The sequence below is a fragment of the Phasianus colchicus genome, chromosome 1 (genome assembly GCF_987193195.1).
Source record: "Phasianus colchicus chromosome 1, bPhaCol1.hap1.1, whole genome shotgun sequence".
Taxonomy (NCBI): Eukaryota; Metazoa; Chordata; class Aves; order Galliformes; family Phasianidae; genus Phasianus; species Phasianus colchicus.
Genome location: NC_143436.1, coordinates 122,898,127 through 122,916,846, shown reverse-complemented (window position 1 = coordinate 122,916,846; position 18,720 = coordinate 122,898,127). Strand labels below are relative to the sequence as shown.

Here is an 18,720-nt window from a genome sequence, read left to right as displayed (position 1 = left end):
AATCTAAACCCAGTCAGCCCAGGAGCAATACACTTAAAGATTATAAACCTATACCTTTCAAATATCTCATAGGAAGTCAAGTCAGGTAGTGGTTAAAAACAGTCTAAGAAACAATCTTGTTACGACAGTACACTACACTATTCCCCTTTCTTTAAAACTTGTAATAACATCTCTGTAATACTGTGTCCAGTTTCAGGCCCCTCAGCACAAGAAAGATGTTAACAAAATACTGTGAAGTCTATAGGATGTCCCCTGGGACGTTTAGGGGACTAAAGTGCACATAATTCAGAAGAGACTGAAGGAGCTTTTCCAAGGTTTGTTCAACCTGGAAAAGAGACGGTGAAGTGTGGAGTTGGTCGTTGACTTCAGCTATTTAATGGAATGGTATAAAGATGTAGCCAGACTCTGCTTGGAGATGCAAAGCAGAAGAGTGAGACATTAAAGATGCAAACCAACCAAGAAAATTTCCTAGTAGATATAAAGGAAACATAGCTCACAATAAATGGTTAAGCATTGGAACAAACTGTCCAAAGATATTAGCAATCTTGCTTAGAAACTCTTTTGAGAGAGAGACAGGACAAAACCTTGAGAAGCCTGATCTAATTTCAAAGTTAGCTCAGCTCCAAACACCTGCATAGCTGGACCAAAATGAAAGTTCCTTACAATCTAAATGACTATCTAAACATTAGTAAATCTTGTTCTATAGTTATGTAAGAAATCTCCTACTGGCTTTACCAAGAATCACAGCTACCAAGTGAAACACAGTTTAAGCTTCAAGTTTTGAGCACAAAGTCCATTAGCAGTGCTTACCTCATATCGATGCCTGTGCCGTTCCTCCACAAACATTTCATCACCATAAAGTTTCCCTGAAAATACAACAAAAAAACTAATGCACTGCTCTAACTAATTAAAATATAGCTAATAATTTAAAACTCAAAAGTTTTTCATGTGGAAAACTTTGTAACAAGACACTTCATCTCACTGCAGCTTTCTAGTTTTTTTTAATCATTATTAGTTTCTTTTAATTTACTGCTACCTAAGTTTATTCAGGATTCATACTGAATATTCCTCAACTAGAAATAGCTTATAAGCTTCAGAGTTTAAACTGTAAATGTCTAAATAATAATGAAAACAGACATTTGAGTGAAAAAGTATCCCTGCTGGTTTTATAACAATCGTGTGCAAAATGCGCAGTGAAGTTCCACAGCCTTTTGCTAGCACTTCATCTTAACAGATTATACTTGGCAAATGGCATACTCCTACTGACAAACAGAATATTCTTTTTTTCTCTGGTTTCTGATCTTTTTAGCAAATGACTCTTGCAGCTCTCATGAATCCTCTACATCGCAAACCAACAAGAAACAAGTTTAAGGTATGCAGTAAACCAGAGTTTAATTATCTCTCACAGCCACTGCCCAAACTCTGCTTTATCTTAGCATCATTAGGAGTACTGCCTCATTTAGGGTGTTGGTACAAGAACAGAACTGCCAAAAATTATCTAAGATTCTGAAGAGTGATAATACTGCAAATACTAAATACTAAAATCAGATTTTTCATTAAATGTACATGCATACTACAGTTTGATCTCCTGCTGAAGTAGATATAATTTCTAAAAACTCAGAAGGATATTTTCTGTAAGTTCAATATCGCTAACTACAGTAATGTCAGATCAATACTGGGGCACAGCAATACAGAAAATATGCTCATAGTTATTTACTCAAGATAAGAAATTCTATTTTACATGGTTTTAGTATCACCTGTATTAATGCTGTATAACAGAATCCCAAATAGGCTAAGAAGAGATCTAAATATTATTGTTTATTTCAAGCAGTGTAAAGCACTGGGTTCTAATTCAGCTTTTCACTGAGACTTCAGATTTCTCATTGAATGGAAACAGGATCAGAGTGAATAACATCAAGGAAACTGCTTGCTTGAGGTTGTAATTCTTTAATAAAATCCTTTAACACCCTACACAAAAGGCAAGCGAAGGAACACAAGTATAACTTACTTAAAATAGAATTTTGTGTTTTGAAAACGGTCCTCCTCTTCCCTAGTCTCATTGTTCCACCCATATCTCCAGGATTGTGCTCTGGCATGTCGATGACCTTTAAAGTAAAATTGTTTAAACACTGTTCATGTCCAGCAAAGAAAAAGAACAGCACAACAATCAAATAACAGGCTTCATAGATTTATAAGTAGTAACATCACTCAGTTTTCTGCCAAGCTTTTCCAATTACTATTTGTCTTTATTTTTCCTAACACTTCATTCTCTGTGCATACTAGGCCCTTTATTGTACTTATACTATTCTTTATATCCAATGTTCTTTCTTACACCAAGCAGCAGAAAAAACTGTCATGTTAAGACAGTGGAACTCCTTTTTTTGAGAAGAGGAGGGGATGGGGCAGCGAAGAGAAGATAACACTTGCAGCAAGGCTACGTAATATCGTAAAAGCAGAGTACTAGAACTGGTGACTCTAGCATGCACGTTATCTCAGATGACAGACATAAGTAACTTAGCAGAGGGAGAAGATTAACAAAACTTCCCTCCTAAATCACCATTACCAAATAAAGTCTAGGTTTGATTTGTTTTTTGTTGGTTTTGTTTTTCCAGAGGTATGCAGTAACAGCACTAGAAGCAACCAGCACAAACTGGTTCCCTCTGAACACCAGGCAGCACTTCTATGCTGTGCAGGTGACAGAGCATCACACAGGCTGTCCAGAGGCTGTGGAGTTTCCTTCCTTGGAGATCTCCAAGAGTTGCCTGGCCACAGTGTGCCTGGTGCCCTGCTGTTCCAGGTGTCCTGCTGGGGCTGAGGTTCATGGACACAAAGGTGCGTGCCAGCCTCAGCCATCCTGTGATTCTGGTCGACTCTGTTTCTCAAACTGCCTAAGAGTACACAGAATACCAGGCTGCCTTACATTTAGAACATACTGTTTAACATTTAGAGAAGAGAATGTACAAAGCCTGTTATTGTGGACTGAAACAGATGGATCAAATGGCTGCTTTGTGGGTTAACTAAAGTGGTGGAACTCAGTGGCTGTGAGAAACAACAGCTTAACAGAAGTAGTATACTTTAGTTTTTCTCAGTTTGAAAAATCTTGATGAGTCTCATATAATCGTGCTTAGCGAAAGTCTGTCTCAGAGAGGTAAAATTATTCCGAATATTACGAACACATGAGCTGAAACAACCACCCACATCCCTGTATTCTCCATGTACACTTAGTGAGAAACAATTGGCAAGGCAAGGTTCTAAAAATACAAATATTCACACATATGGGTAATCTGGAATTGGATTTTTATTAACCTTAATTTGCCCTCTGGGAGTAATGAAAACATTTTCTGATGATACACTTCATAAACTGAAGTTATTCAATTTAGAAGAGATGGTGGAAAGTGCTTAGCCTTTGGCCTTGTGCCAGTGCATTTCAGCTGTGCAATTATCTCTGCATAACCTTACACCTTCAAAATGTTATTTATAAAGTATATACTCATTATAAAATGTCATGAGCAGAAGTTGTGATCAAACCGATAGGATATTACAAATCCTCTAATTGCCTCCCAAAAACATGAAGGTGAGGACTCTGCAATGTGCTCAGCTTAAAAGTATATGTATACACACACACACACACACAAAACAACACCAGCTCAAGAAACACTCAAAAATAATTCAGTAAACCCATATTGCTTCAAAAACAGTGAGACTATCTGATTTCCTTCCATTTACTTAGAAATAATGTTAAAATTTTTACAACCTGTGCATATATGTCAAATGCTGCCCTCTGAATTCACACACAAGTTTTCCAGTTTATTTCCCCCCACGGCCCCAATTGCCCAGAATTTTAAAGTTGCACTCTTGACTCTTGTCAAATGAATATAAAATAGTCACAAGCAGCTAAAAATGTTTCAAGTACGTGCTTCTCTTCCAATCACAAAGGTTCCACTTCAATGGCTGTTTAATGAATATTTAAAGTTGTCAAGAAGATTATTATTAGGTTTTCCCCCGGTTTTCTCATAACAATTTAGATTTCACAATTTCCTTGCTATTTATTATTTGCTGAGCTAAGATTTCTATAAAAACATTATGAAAAACACAATAATAGAAGGAAGGATGAGATACAGTGAGGGAGAAAGAAACAAAATACATTGTTCAACTCAAGTTCAGCAGCTAAAACACCGGCTCCAAATGAAGTGGATCGGCCTATGCAGGTCACAGGAGATTTCATTAAATTACTGTGCTTAAATGTGTTTTTCAGGAAAGTTCAAAATCAGCCATTATCAAATGGCACAATGCCAGACTACAAAAGCACAGCTTTATCTGCCTTGCTGATGTCTTCTGCCACAATTTGGATTGGAATCTATCACAGTGCTACAAGCCCAACAAAAATTCCACCACAAGTCTCAAGCATTTCTCCAAATTTGTCTTTGTCTTCTGAAAATACTGGATCCTTCTCTCAACATCTACAGTAGTGTGGTCAGTACCACATAATCAGAAGGGGATGTAGCCATTAAAGCTTGCACTAATATCTGATAAGTTTTAATTGAGGTGTATTTCAAGAAACGTTATAAAACAGTTCAATCTTGTTTCAATCAGTGACAGATTTTCTGCCAATATAAAAGCTCTAATGAGTTTCAATATCAAGCGACTCATTCTGTGCATTCATGTTTTGTTGTAGACACACTGCATTCTAAATCAACTCTATCTTCCCCAAGATTTAATGTTTATGATAATAATATAAAAGGCTTCAGATATTAATTTTTGCAGTCAGGTGAGAAAAGGAGTCCTGTATTAACAACACAGCTACTCTGAAACAAGATCTTCCTTCTTGATATGCTCCGTAGCACTGCTCAACTTCAGCAGCTACCAGCAGACAACCCTCAATATTTATACATTACATGAGTTTGCAGTAACATCTGTGCAAGCAGCTTTCAAAGGAAAAGCACCACTGCTGCTCTACCACCCAAGGTAGTAATAAGAATCAGAAAACCAATTCATATTATGGAAAACTTCGCTCTATTTTACAGAATTTATTTGAACAGATAAAAGACAAATCATCAAGTGGCTGTTACTGTGAACAATTGACTAGATTCTTCTTCTAAGAGATTGTGCTTCCCTCCACAAAATAAATCTTACCATGCCTTAACTCTTTGAAGAGTAAAGAATGGCAAAGAAGGAAAGGAACCACAAAAGTATCAGTAGGGAAGCTGCAATAAAACATAAGGCATAAATCAGTCTTGTTTTTGTTTTTTAACCCAAGTCTGAAAACTATTAATACTACAGGGATTTTACAGGGATCACATATTACACCCCTGACAGTCAACATCAAACAAATAATGAATCACTGACACAACAAACCACATTGTAAATGTAAAACAGTCCAAGGGGTATTAAACCATACAGTCGATGAATGGCAACTTTAACTATCCATGAAATACAGTTTTCTCTCAGAAATCTACCACTTGGGTTGTTTCACTGTCATTAGAAAACATAAAAGTTAATGAGAAAAGTCCAAATGCTCAACATACAGGAGCCAAGGCGCTGAAAATGCAACAACTTGTATCACTTTACTAATCACTCCAGGAACATTAATGCTTTATCTCTGTTTTGTTTCAAGTCCTGCAGTGTCAGAATATATCTACCTTGGCTACCTTGGTTTGTTTTTTTGTTTTTTTTTTTTCCTCCTAATCTCTTCCCCATCCCATTGGGAGAGAGGGGGAGAGTGAGTGAAGGACTGCATGATGCTAAGCTGCCCGTTCGCCACGGTAGGCAAGTATTTTTTCATTCAATTTTACTTATTTTAATAAAAGAATATGTTTGTTCAGAAAAACTTCCCTGTACTTAAGTTTTAAACAAACAGCAAGAAAAAAACAGACAATTTACAGAGAACCACTGCAGACAGTTGTGAAAGCCAGTGTTACACTAGCCCTAGTGCCAAAATCCTGTGACAAATTTAATTAACTTACTAAACACTCAGCTGAGTCCACTCTGCAAAACCACACACACACAAAAAAAACAGCTCAAGCCAATCACTGTAACTTTAATTGAAGCAATTTGTTCTGATGAGCAAGCCTGCTTTCTGTTCAGCTCTTTTATATTTAAGCTATAACTTTCTACAGGAGATAATTAAGGCTGAAGTAGTTCTTAAACTCATTTACAGTACAGTTACACTTCTTCCCAATTTCCAACCCCTTCTACTTTTGTTTTTATCAAATGGTTCAATAGTTCGGGTTGAAAGGACCTCCAAGATCACCTGCATATACAGGTCCAACTCACTGACACAGGTAGGGCTGCCCCAGGCCCCATCCAACTTGGCCTTGAGCACCTCTAGGGACAGGGCACCCACAGCTTCTCTGGGCAGCCTGGGCCCATGCCTCACCACACTCTGAGGTGATACATGGAAGAGATATCTAGACCTCTGGAAAGTAGACCTCTGGAAAGCTCTCCTGCAGTGAGTAATGGGATTTTCTTTCCCACTCCCCATGAAGTAAACAGCAGCACTGCAGATTATTTCCATGAGTCGTTATCCTCCTTACAAGTACATCATAACCTTTCTCATCCCAGCTGGAGAACTGATAGAACTGAAGCAAGTACTGCTTATCATATAAATGTAATTGAGGCACTTACTTTAAATTTTAGTGTTTCCCAATACTGTAAACAACAGTGTAGGAAAAAATTAAAAAAGATGACAGAGTAAGGAGATAATTTCAAAGATACAACTTTGTGAGTCAGATTATCTCACAAAGAGTACTTTGTCATTACTGTCTATCCAACAACCGCGCACAACTCAGTTTCAGAAAACCAAAAGGATTGATATATCAATTTCATAGCAAAGATTAATTACTCTAATTAAATCTGCCAGCCACTTCAAGGATGCTTCAAGTCTCATGCTCTACATTACACTTAATTATTTCCTGCTTCCACCCAGAAAAGCTTTAACTGGCCAAAGAGCATCTTGTGTTGAAGAATCTTAATTCTGACAGATTATTTCTGACCTGCGATCTGAATACTTAAAACAGAAGCTACAACGTGCAACATCCAATATCCATACCATCTTCTCTTGTCTGTTCTGCCTTCTTCAAAAACCTGATAAACTTCACTGTCCAAATTGTAATGTAGTTCTGCACCCCTTACATTAACTTTCCAGCCTTCAACTTGAAATGACAAGAATTTCTTGGAATTTGTTTTCCTTATTTGCATCTACACAGGCATTTGGAGTCAAGTTCTGCATCATTTAAAAGAACAAGTTGCTTGCCTAGCTGCATCCATGCCATCCACTTCAGGAGAGAGAAAAGGTGACTCACTTCTGTCACAAAGGCGTCTGAGAGTACCACTAAGATGCTTGGATTCAACAGTGGGCCCCAGCCTAGAGTTAACATGACAGCACAGACATACTTGTGCACTTTTTGTTTGCTAGATCACAAAATCAAAGTAATTACAAGTCCACCTATTCATTTTTATACAGAAATATAGCAGACATTTTTAAAATATGAAATCCATCTCCAGAAAGGGAAATATGAGAAAGTAAGGAGAAAAAGAGAAAGAAAAGTAGATATATGGATGCACATGGAGAAACCCTAGCAAAAAGTCTAGGGAAAAAGGAGGCTGTGGAGAGATCTTATTGCTCTCTTCCAATATCTAAAAGGTGCTTACAGCAAGAGCAGAGTTGGTCTCTTCTCACTGGTGACAGGATGAGAGGAAATGGCCTCAAGTTGCGCCAGGGTAAGTTTAGGTTGGATATCAGGAAACTTCTTTACTGAAATGGTTATTAAGCACTGGAATAGGCTTCCCAGGGAGGCGTTTGAGTCACCATCCTGGATGCGTTTAAAAACTGTTTGGATGTGGTGCTCAGGGACATGATTTAGCAGAGGGATGTTAGAGTTAGGGTAGTATGGTTAGGTCATGGTTGGACTCTATTATCTTTAAGGTCTTTTCCAACCTGTGCAATTCTACGATTCTGAAAAAGCAAGTGAGGACAACTGGGTCTAAAGATCATTCTTCATTTACTAACAAGCTTGTAAAAGCCTATAGGAAATATTTTACCTATACTGTTCCAAAGAAAGTAACATCTAGAAAATACTATCACCTCTATACTACGCAAATCAAGTAGGTATTTAATTAGTATGACATCAAGTGAACACGCCCAAAATAATTCAGACACCCTCTGTGAAAAGTGTGGGTGGCAGGATAGAGATCACTTCAGCAGATAATGCGACAATCCCCTCAAATGCTATGCACAGATGTTTACTGAGCAACCAGCAGAAGCATGCCGATATTGCCACACCACAAAATTTTTAGGCTGTCACCAGCTGGCACAGCATCATACACAGCATACAGCCAGCACAGCAGGAATTCTCCTACAAAGTATCACAGAGCCCATACAATTTCTCAAAAGCAAATGGTGCCCATACAAAAATCATTTCTATCCTCCCTTCTGCACATCTAATAGACTGGGTCTCCAATGGCAAAATGAATTTAGATAGCATATAAAAAGTTTAAAAAGCACAAGTCTACAAAAAAAATTGCAGAGTTCCATTATTCACTATCTTACTGCACATTAAAGTCAAGGATGGGAGGCAAATATATATAGAATTAGGCTTTCACTTCTGGATGACCTTTTCATTTTCCTTCTACCTCTCTGTCAGCAGATACTTTTTAAAAAATGTGTTGTAGAGAGCAGGTGTTTATTAAAAACAACATCAGCTGATAGTCTTAATTTGTTATTCATTAAAATGACACAGTTACAAACAGAAGAAATAAAGCACTCATAATCTCATTAAATACATCCTCCCACACAACTAGGCAACTGATGTGATTCCCTCACTTTTTCTTCTTACACTCTGAGGCAGGTGTTCGATCCCAGTTCTCACTCCTGGATGTCTGCAATGTTATTATAAACATAATGAAAGTCCTCAACTATTGCACAAAATCTCTTCTTTGCAGGTATCAAACAAGCATGTTTCACCACCTCTATTAGGTATATCAGAAAATAACCAATAGAGAACTTGTAGAAACAGAAACCAGGACTTCTGTGACACCTAATCTTGCTCCTTCATTTTAGAAACAAGGCTTCACTGGCTCTTTAATGTCACCCAAAGCAAAGAGATGATTAAATATCCTGTCTCTTAAGCTCCAGTCAAAAAAAAAAAAAACAGATGTGTTAGCAGAAAAGGTACTAATACAAATACATTCAATACATGACAGGGCCAATGTTACTGAATTTCAACAGCAACAATTTATTTGTGTTAGGGAATTCATACTGTTTGTTACCATCACTTACAGGACAAGAACGCAAAACTTGCAAGGAGTCTTGTTATCTCTATTTAAAATACATTGTGTTGAGAAAGTTTAGAATACCTTCCAAAGACAAGGAAAAAAAGACGAAGTCAAGCAGTGCAAGAAAGCAATGGTTGTTGATCTATGTTGTTTGCAGAAACAGCATGTCTATTGCAATTTGTCAAAACTTATTTTTCAGTTTACAGATTGAGCAATAATGAGGTTTTGTCATTTTTGCCAGGTTCTTGGACAACTGTTAGGCTTCCTTCTCCTCAGTACAGACCAGAGTTAATAGCTTCATGGAAAATTAATCTGATCCCTATATGGGCTCCCTGTAATCAGTCAGGCCAAATGATAATCTCAATGAGAAACCACAGCTAATTAAATACATATTATCTTTTAGTCACAACAGTCACCAGGTGTTTATATATAAAATGTATAATTCTGCACTCTTTATACACAGATTTTAGGGCTTTTTAATCATAGGAAGCGATGGATAAGAAAAGGTGAAGGTGCAGAGACAGTGGGAAAAATTCATTTTACTAACATCTTAGGAAAACTAACATTCGTTCTTTTTTTGCTGCTTTGCCAGTTCTGACACACAAAGGCCTTGTAGCATGCACAGGTATCCTTGGTTCCAAACTGGTATTAATCTTAAGGCACAGTCCCACATTGCACTTGGCGCACATCTTTACAAGCTAAAGGCAGTTAAAACTTCCTTATAAAATTTCCATTCTTGGTTCCAAATCCAAGGAGTTAATTTTAAGCAGCAGCTACTTTCCTGAAACAAACTACAGCTTTAAGAGGTGAACTTCACTGTACTACTGGTGACAGGAAAAAAAAAGCCTGCGTTGAAGATAAGACTCATCACCAATCTAAATTAAATGCAAGGTTGAACCTTACATTCAACTTTATAGAATACAAATCCATTTATTTGAAGTTCTATTTTACAATTCACAAAAACTGAAAATTTCCAAACTACTACTGATGTTATTTATTAAAGTTATGATCATCTGACCTTGATTTAATGTTACCTAATTAGAAATACAAAATTAGGCCAGATACATAAGCACTATGCCTCCTGACTATAGTTTTCATTAAGTAGCAATATATTCCTGCCAGTAGGCTGTAATTACAATTAAGACATTTAGACAACTGCTCAGTATTCTTAGTAGCTAGCTAGTATTCTCATCAGCATGGCTATATTTTCTTGACTTAATCTTAGTTCTTAATCACATCCCAGGGTAACACTTGACTTCATCAAAAGGGAGAGGGAAAAATAAATTTAAAAAGGATTCTCTATAAGCCTTTTGCTTCCGTTGTCCCAAATTCCCCTATTAGAAATGACTGCAACAATTATCCACGGTAATTTAAAGAGCTTTCTGACAATACCTCTTTGGAAGCAAACCACTAAGTATCTACAATATTTACAAATCACTACACAGAAGCACTAACAAATAGGGGATTTGTATGCCACGGGTAAAACAATTGCTTTATAATACTTTTATTATATTTCACACAGGTAAAGAAAACACCAAACATCTCAAAATAAAACCAATAAGCTCTCTGTATGTGGCATTTCACACTTACAGACTTCTGTCTGAGAAGTAGCAATTAGTGCATATAAGCACCTCTTTCTCTGAAAGTGAGCTCTAAAGCTCTTACCACTAACCACCTACAATACCTGTTTACTTGTCTCTGCATTTTGTACTGCTGAGTGACCAGAACAGCAAGGCTGATCTGGTTGTTGTAACAACAGTACTGAAGAGATTCAGAGATGCCTACTAAGGAAGCCCTAAAAACAGCCTTCATTTCTGTCTCCCTAAGAGCACCTCTCACGGTTGCTGATGTTTCCTAAACTCGTCAGATCCTGAAGAAAAGAGCTTCTTTCCTAGAACATAGAAGCTGTGGTGCCCCATCCCTGGAGGGCTCAAGGCGAGGTTGGATGGGGTCCTGGGCAGCCTGAGCTGGTGGTGGACAGCCCTGCCCACAGCAGGGCTGGGTGGGCTCTGAAGTCCATTCCAACCCAAACTATTCTAGGATTCTAACAAGCACCTTTACTCAAGTATTGTGGCACTGCGTCAGAAACTCCCTTCTACTTCAGTAGCAAGGACAGAATGGCTGCAGCAGGGTCGCATTGGTCCAAGGGCTGCTCATAGCACAGTTCTGATAAAAGTCTTCAGTCTCTGAAATCCTGGGCTCTGAGAGCCCACTGTCCCCATCCAGTGTACCTAAAGGCCTCCCATTCAACAATACACACTGCTACATGTGGCAAAAAGTACATAATTCTCACTTTTCCAACTGCTGATGTTTAGCAAAATGCAAAATAGTTTTAGAAACAGAAGCCAGAACATTTCCCATCTTTCCCACGTGCAAAGAGAAGAGTAATCAATCACGTCAATATAGAAAATGCCATCTTCAGCTATTGTCTGTTTTTAAAGAAAGGTCCTCTAACCCATATAACATCAGGTGTCTTTTCATTAAAGCACCTCAGATAAACTGCAAGCACACATTTTTGATTAGGTCTTTCCAGGATTGAGATGATCAGATATGCAATTTCTGACTTCTCTTTGGATCATGCTGGATTATCACACACAAAGACAGTTATCCTGGACTTGCATGAAAGTAGAATGTAGGTATCTCTAGACAAGACTGAGGTTGGACAAAGCAGCTTCTTACTAATATTTTCAGGCTTTGGGATTTAGACATCTCAATTCCAAGTAATTCCTACATTATGTGACTATGCTGTTTAATAATGTGCACATCTAGGCTTCTTTTGAATAGCCCATCACCTTTTACATCATTGAGAACAACAATGCTTTGAAAAAAACTACTGAACCCAATCTTCATCTTGTCTCATCAGCCTCATGTTCACAAAGAGGAAGGGCTCTGAGGCACGACTGAGACATCTAGAGAGCCCAAGCATCTCCAAGACCAGAGAAAACTGAAAGAAGAACAACTCACTGGGGAGGTAAAGAACTTTCTAATGCCACTTGTACAGCATTTGGTTTTTTTTATACTTACTTGGTCTACTTGAAACTCAACAATATTTTACTCCTCAGTAAATACATATGTGCCATGCTGAAATGAAGATTTCTACAGTTTTTGAGCACTCTTAAGAATTAAAAAAACAACTTCATGAAGGAACAAAAAACAAGCAATTACATTAACTGTAAATTTCAGCTGCAGCATACTTATACACAACAATCTTAATGCACTGCTGCACGTATCAAGGCTCAGAAAGCAGAAGGATAAAACCTCTTCTTGAAGCATGTTCTCCCTCAGAACTGTCTCATGTAGCATGGAATATCTATATCACAGGAAGCTTCAGCAATACCATTATTTGTCTGCCAGACGTGTACAAATGACACGATAAGCTGACACATACAGCTATAATGAACAACACATCACCAATTTAAAGCTGACTAAAAACAAGGCATCATATTAAATCATTCATCTCTTAAGCAGCCGCGCCCAGCACTGTTTAAAGGAGACACCTTCAACGTCTATGAAATATAGTTACAGTATAACAAGGATAACCTATAGTTCAGGTTTGTGAGATGAGACAACCCTTTTACACGTCACCACTAAAAGCTTGACAACAACAGTGGTTTTAACACAAGGAATGCATCACTCCTGACACATAAAAGATTTTATAACCCATCTTCAAATTCTAACAGTTTCATACCTCTGAGCGACATCAGGTTCACCACAATGGCTATAGTGCAGCTCTCTGAACTTCTCACACAACATTATTTAATCATTTTCAGAAAATCTGTTAACTGGATTTTTTTTTTTTTTTAATCTCTCCCATAGTCTACCCTTTGTCTTCTACTGTGGTAGCAAGAACACATGGCACTGGCAACATTTAGGAAGCTCTACCTAGTTCTATTTAACTTCAGATGGCAACAAGAGGGATTGGTGTTTCACAGCAGGCATGGATAAATGTGCATTGCTTATACTACCATTGATTCCATACAAATATTACTCTGCTGCTTTATTTGCTAAGAAATCTAACTTATTTGAGATTTGTGCAAGATTTATTCACAAGTCAAGTAAGGAACTGAGACCAACTTGTTAAATTATTCCATCATCTTTTTCCACTCCAGGAAGTAACCCAATTTAACAGAGGACTTTCATCTAATGACTGATGCCTGGAAGCTAGGGATGATGCACAAGCAGAAATAACTGAATATTAAGCACAATAGTACCCACTCTTTCTTCTCACATGCACAACATCCACAAATATACGCTCTCAGTTATAGCCAACTTCACCTTGACAGCAGACATTTCTATGCTGCAGTCAGGCTGCAATATAAGCCTCAGATACACCTCAACTGACTTTAAAGTCATCAGGGTTCATATGCAAATAACAGTGGTGACAGTACTACAGAATAGACCAAGGAAGCTGGAAAAATACTGGAGGGTTAGGGTGTTAACCCATCAGCAGAGGATTAAACAGGATGACTGAGATAGTTGCTGCCCCCAGGTGACAGCCCCACCTCTGTAGCACAGGCTGTCTCTTCCAGCAGTGTCAGTGGCATGGAAATCTACTGATGGACAAACCCTGTTTATAGTCCAATAAGTTACAGTTGACAAGTTACAAAGATTTACCTGCCATACAGCCATCAATGGTGGCAAAAAACATGTGATAAGGACAAAAAAATAGCACCTGAGTTACCATCCCACTTAAGCCATCATTAAACATGCTTCAAGATCTTGTGATCACAATGCTCTAAGTTCCACCACTCCTACCACCAGCAGTGGTACTCAAACTTCAGCCATCCTGCAACTAGTATTCTCTCACACTCCAGCATGACTAGAATTGCTTGCATCAAGTATGTCCATACATCAGTTTACTAGGGCAATAAACAGCAATAGCCAGTTGAGAGAGAATTCTGAGTCTGCAGACACCATCACAGAAAGTGAAATATAGTCATGACAGAGAGACATGATGTGTGTCCCTAGGCAGACTGACAGCACATGATCAGCTCAATTCTCTTTTTTTTTTTTTTTTTTTTAATGTTAATGGTCTGGTATCTAAGCTACAGTAAAAATGTCAGTTCCAAAAGGACATAGTACTTGCTAGTGTGATTTTTCAAGCCTAGGGCAAACCCAACTGAATTATCCCATGAACCACAGAAACAATATGGACCCATATACCCAAGAAAACACAGGAAAACGTGTAACCAAATCTGAAATGCTGCTTCTGGACTAAGTGTCAGCTTAAACAAATATCAGTCAAGACTTGATACCAAGTACTTACTGTTCTTCAGCACCGATACATGCTGCTGCCTACAAGCTGCACATCACCTGATTGAGGCAACAGTAACATATTCAGACTTCTGTTCTAATTCTGGCACAGAAATCACAATTTCTTACCACTGGAAACAATCTACCATTGCTGGGTTGAGATGGATAAACTTTTGACCTTTATCAGAGTAGTAGTTGTGTTCTGCAAAGCAATCTTGGAGAAATAGAATGAACTGCCCTTGCCTGTCAAACTGAGTTCTCATGTCAATTCTGATAAAGAATTCAGATGTGTCACACAAATCATTGGAGGTCACTGTGGTCTAAGTGAGAGAAAAGGACAAAATAATCTTAGGAGATCCACCTACAGGTCCCAAAACTGATACTATTATTCAGATTGGCCCCTACAGACTAAAATAACTTGTGAATAAAGCTGATCTGAAGATCATGCACTCACCCCCAGATTCAGCATGTAACTCTTGTGTAACTTTTGAGCAGGTCACCGAAATTTCCAGACATCTGTCTCTCAGTGGGAAGATATTTCAGTAAAACTCATTATGCTATTTTGCAATCAGTTGTCCTCTTTAATGAACCTCTAGCAAGTTAACAAGGCTAATGTACTGAATTTCTAAAGTTGTGACCCCTCGAAATATAAATATGCTTCTAGTCTAATAAGCATTTTACTACTGCATATTTAAGACTGGTGAGGTGCCTGCAGTACAAGTAAAGACAAGTCATTTGAAACTTAAGAGTCCTGCAAATACTGGAATGTCAACAACACGTATCAGGCACATCAGGTTCCAGACACTGCTTCTAGGAGGGGAGAAGTGTTTTGAGGCTACTACATTCAAAAGTTATAGGCAAGAAAAATGAGCAGATAGGGGAAAGAGAGCATTAACAGATCACCTGATAATTCATTACTACTAAAGTTTCATTGTACACTAAAGGTGGAAAACAAGATGAAAGGAGAACATAAAACATCCTTCACTCTGCCCATGGAAAGAAAAGAAAAAGAAACAAGGTCTCCTAATTATCTTGTTGTCATGAATGACCAAGGAACTCAGACATTAACAAAACTGTCTAATAATAAACAAGAGATCTGATAAGGAGGCTGTGGAGTCCCCATTATGTAAGTCACTTAATAATAGGTTAACCAGATACCCAGCATAAGCAGCAGTGACCCCAATCTAGAGGAAAAAAACAAACTAGATGATTTCTAGAAGACTCTCCCAGTCCTATTCCAGGAAGTGAGAACAAGCACAGGGAAGTGGGCTGTTAATGCAAATGAATAGACAATTCATTTAGCAAAGTTCAACAAAGGGAGTCTTCCCAGGAAACCACAAACTTAGAAATGTGTCTTAGACCCATACACCTACAGTTCCAAAAAATTAATCCATTTCCCAAAGACCCACAAAGCTCTTGGTTCAGCACGGCTGATAAACATTCTCAATAAGCGACACAGAAAGCAAAAGATCTAGCAAGTGGGCCTGGAGCTAAACACCAAAAAAGACAATTGAAAGACACCAGGTAGATTAGAAACTACAGCCAGAGGCAGCAACTCATCACACTATGCAAAAACAGCAGCAGTATTTCATTCTGTGATGGGTTGTGAAGCATCAGCCTGGGCAGAATATCACTCAAATATGTCTCACAGACCATCATCAATTAAACATTGCAAAACCTGCTGAATACAATATTCAGTTATGCTTCCAAAAAGAAATCACTTTCCAGAATCTTAGATTCATCTTTCCTATGTAGCTATTTAGCACGGCTCCTTCTTTCTTCATTCATCTCATAGGGTGTTTTGATTTTTAATACTGCAACCAAAATTCGATCCCAGAGCATTTTTCTCTTACACTAAGAAACAGCACCAAATCTGGGAAATGGTCTTTGGCCGTGGTAATTATCAATTCACACAAAGGACATGTGATTCCTTCATATTTTACATACAATTTTTTTAAAAAAATAAACAAACCTACGTTTATCATTTTCCACTTAGAAGAAATAGTATACATATCTACATATAACCCCATAGCAGCATTTTTAGGCTACTGGGGGTGTAGGTATATCTTCAAGTATAAAATACACAAACTGAAGACAAAACTTCTCCAAGATGGCCTATAAAGACAAAGGAAACCTACCCCGAGTACAATAGATGCTGACAGTGACCAATTTCAGAGATTTAAAAAAATATATATTACTCACTTACACTGCTAATGTATCCTATTCACCTGACTCCTGAAAACACAATAGGAACAGTACACTGACTTAATGACAAATGCTGGTTTCATAATCAGGGTGGAGCATGAAAGCCACTATAAAGGTAGATCCAGCCTGAGACTCTCACTTGTGCTGGATACATTTGAAGGCTCTGTATTTTGAGTGAGGTAAGCACAAACTAAATATATTGAGTATTTTTATTATCTTCATTTAATTTTTAACTCCTACAAGAATTGTGAGTTTACAGAAAAGGTCTTTTAATCTAGGTTAAGTATTGATTATATGCTCTGTGAACCAATGAACAGTGTCAGTTGTATTTCAAAAAACATTCTGTGCATGAGATGATTATTGTCTGCTTTGTTTCCAGTTATTCTTCAAGACAACACCTAAGAAACATGGAACATTTACTCAATGACAACCTTCTGAAATACTTTACTCAATATGCTTTAATGGAGGGTAGCACTAGTGCACTGTCCATTGCTGGGCTGAAAAATCTGCTCCAGAATCAGTTTTCACAGTACTTGAAGGTAAGTCTCAATTGTTTTATTCACTGTACTTCCTATAAAACAGATAGGGAAAAGGGGATACAGGCAGTGATACTGCAAGGCAGATTCTCAAATGGTGCTCAAATGGTTTAACCAGCTCCATAAATAATCCTTATTAAGGATTAGTTTCATAAACTTTACTTGCATTAATGATCATTAGGGAGATGACAGATAACTAAGTGGGGAGTTTATAACTAAGTCCTACAAAATTAAATGCAAAAATCTAATAAATTCTTTATGGAATTCAAATTTCACATAGAATACTGCATCTGAGTTTCATAAAATAATTTTATTTCAATCAATGCATTTTCAATCTAGAAAATATATAGAACACCTATAAATCAAGTAAATCAGCACAGCAAGTTTAAAAGTAAGAGGCATGGCCAGTTTCTATGCAATCTAATTCTCCACCATTTAAAATAAGAGAAGATTCATCATTTCTGAAAGATTCCAAGAAGAAAAAAAGATATCACCAAACTAGAGAGAAATATCTACTTCCTGAGGCTAAGGGAAAAAAATTCCAACTTCTCTACCTAAGATCTTTTCTAAACCAGATTAGAACTCAATTTAGATTCTTTTGCTAGGCAAATCCTTAAATACTGTTTTTTGGATTGCAAGACAAGACAGGGGCACTTTTTGCTAGAGATCTGAAAGAAATTGTACCTCAATGGAAAATTCAGTATTTTACAAATTACATGAATACAGTTTAGTTATTTTATAAGGCAAAGAAAAAAAGAAAAAAGTCACCTAATAAAACACAAGTTGCCTCCCCTTGTAAAGCCACCTGTCAGAAATTAATTACTAAAACTTATAGGAAATATGATAGTAAATTCAGAAAGATAATGCTTTTTATATTAGCTGTAGGCAGTTTAGGTGACAGGACCCATTTCCAGAGATTTATGGAAATAGAAGCACTCAAAAAAATACAGATGTTTTGCATCTGGATATCAGACATTTGAAACCACCCACTCTCTATGCAGAAATATATGGCACCATAATAAATCAACAAAATAGCAGGACATGACAGTACATAACAGACAAAAAGTACGAAGAAAGCATTTTAAAGACTTAATTTATATTCAGAACTATTTTTATACAAACTAGCCTGATCTGCAATGTTAGCAGAATACTTACTGCATGAAGATGTCACATGAATTAAAGAAGCTTATAGCATAAACCAGATTTATTCTATTAACAAGAATTTTCTAACACAGTATTCCTAGGAAAGAGAAGAAAAGGGGAAGGAAAGGGACCCTCAGGCCCAAGTCCACAGCCTACTGAAACATGTTTTCAATACTGTTATGTTGGTCCTGGATCTAATAAGGCAGTAGGTGGTATATTGATTGAGGACTACATGCACAATGAAGCTGCTGCACTTGTTGCATTACCTATGTTTCATAACGTAATCCAAACAAAACTTAGAAGACTGAAG

At 37.5% G+C, this 18,720-nt stretch overlaps 1 protein-coding gene across 1 annotated transcript in view; it reads right to left on the bottom strand.

Annotated features, from left to right (window-relative positions):
* The window catches only part of CTPS2 (CTP synthase 2), a 61,124-nt gene that overhangs the window by 15,207 nt on the left and 27,197 nt on the right, over positions 1-18,720 (bottom strand). Inside the window, exons 14-15 of the mRNA XM_031596057.2 lie at positions 2,009-2,105; positions 811-866 (exon numbers count right to left, since the gene is read on the bottom strand). Of these exons, the coding sequence (XP_031451917.1) occupies positions 811-866; positions 2,009-2,105 (153 nt within the window). The remainder of the gene's footprint in view (positions 1-810; positions 867-2,008; positions 2,106-18,720) is intronic.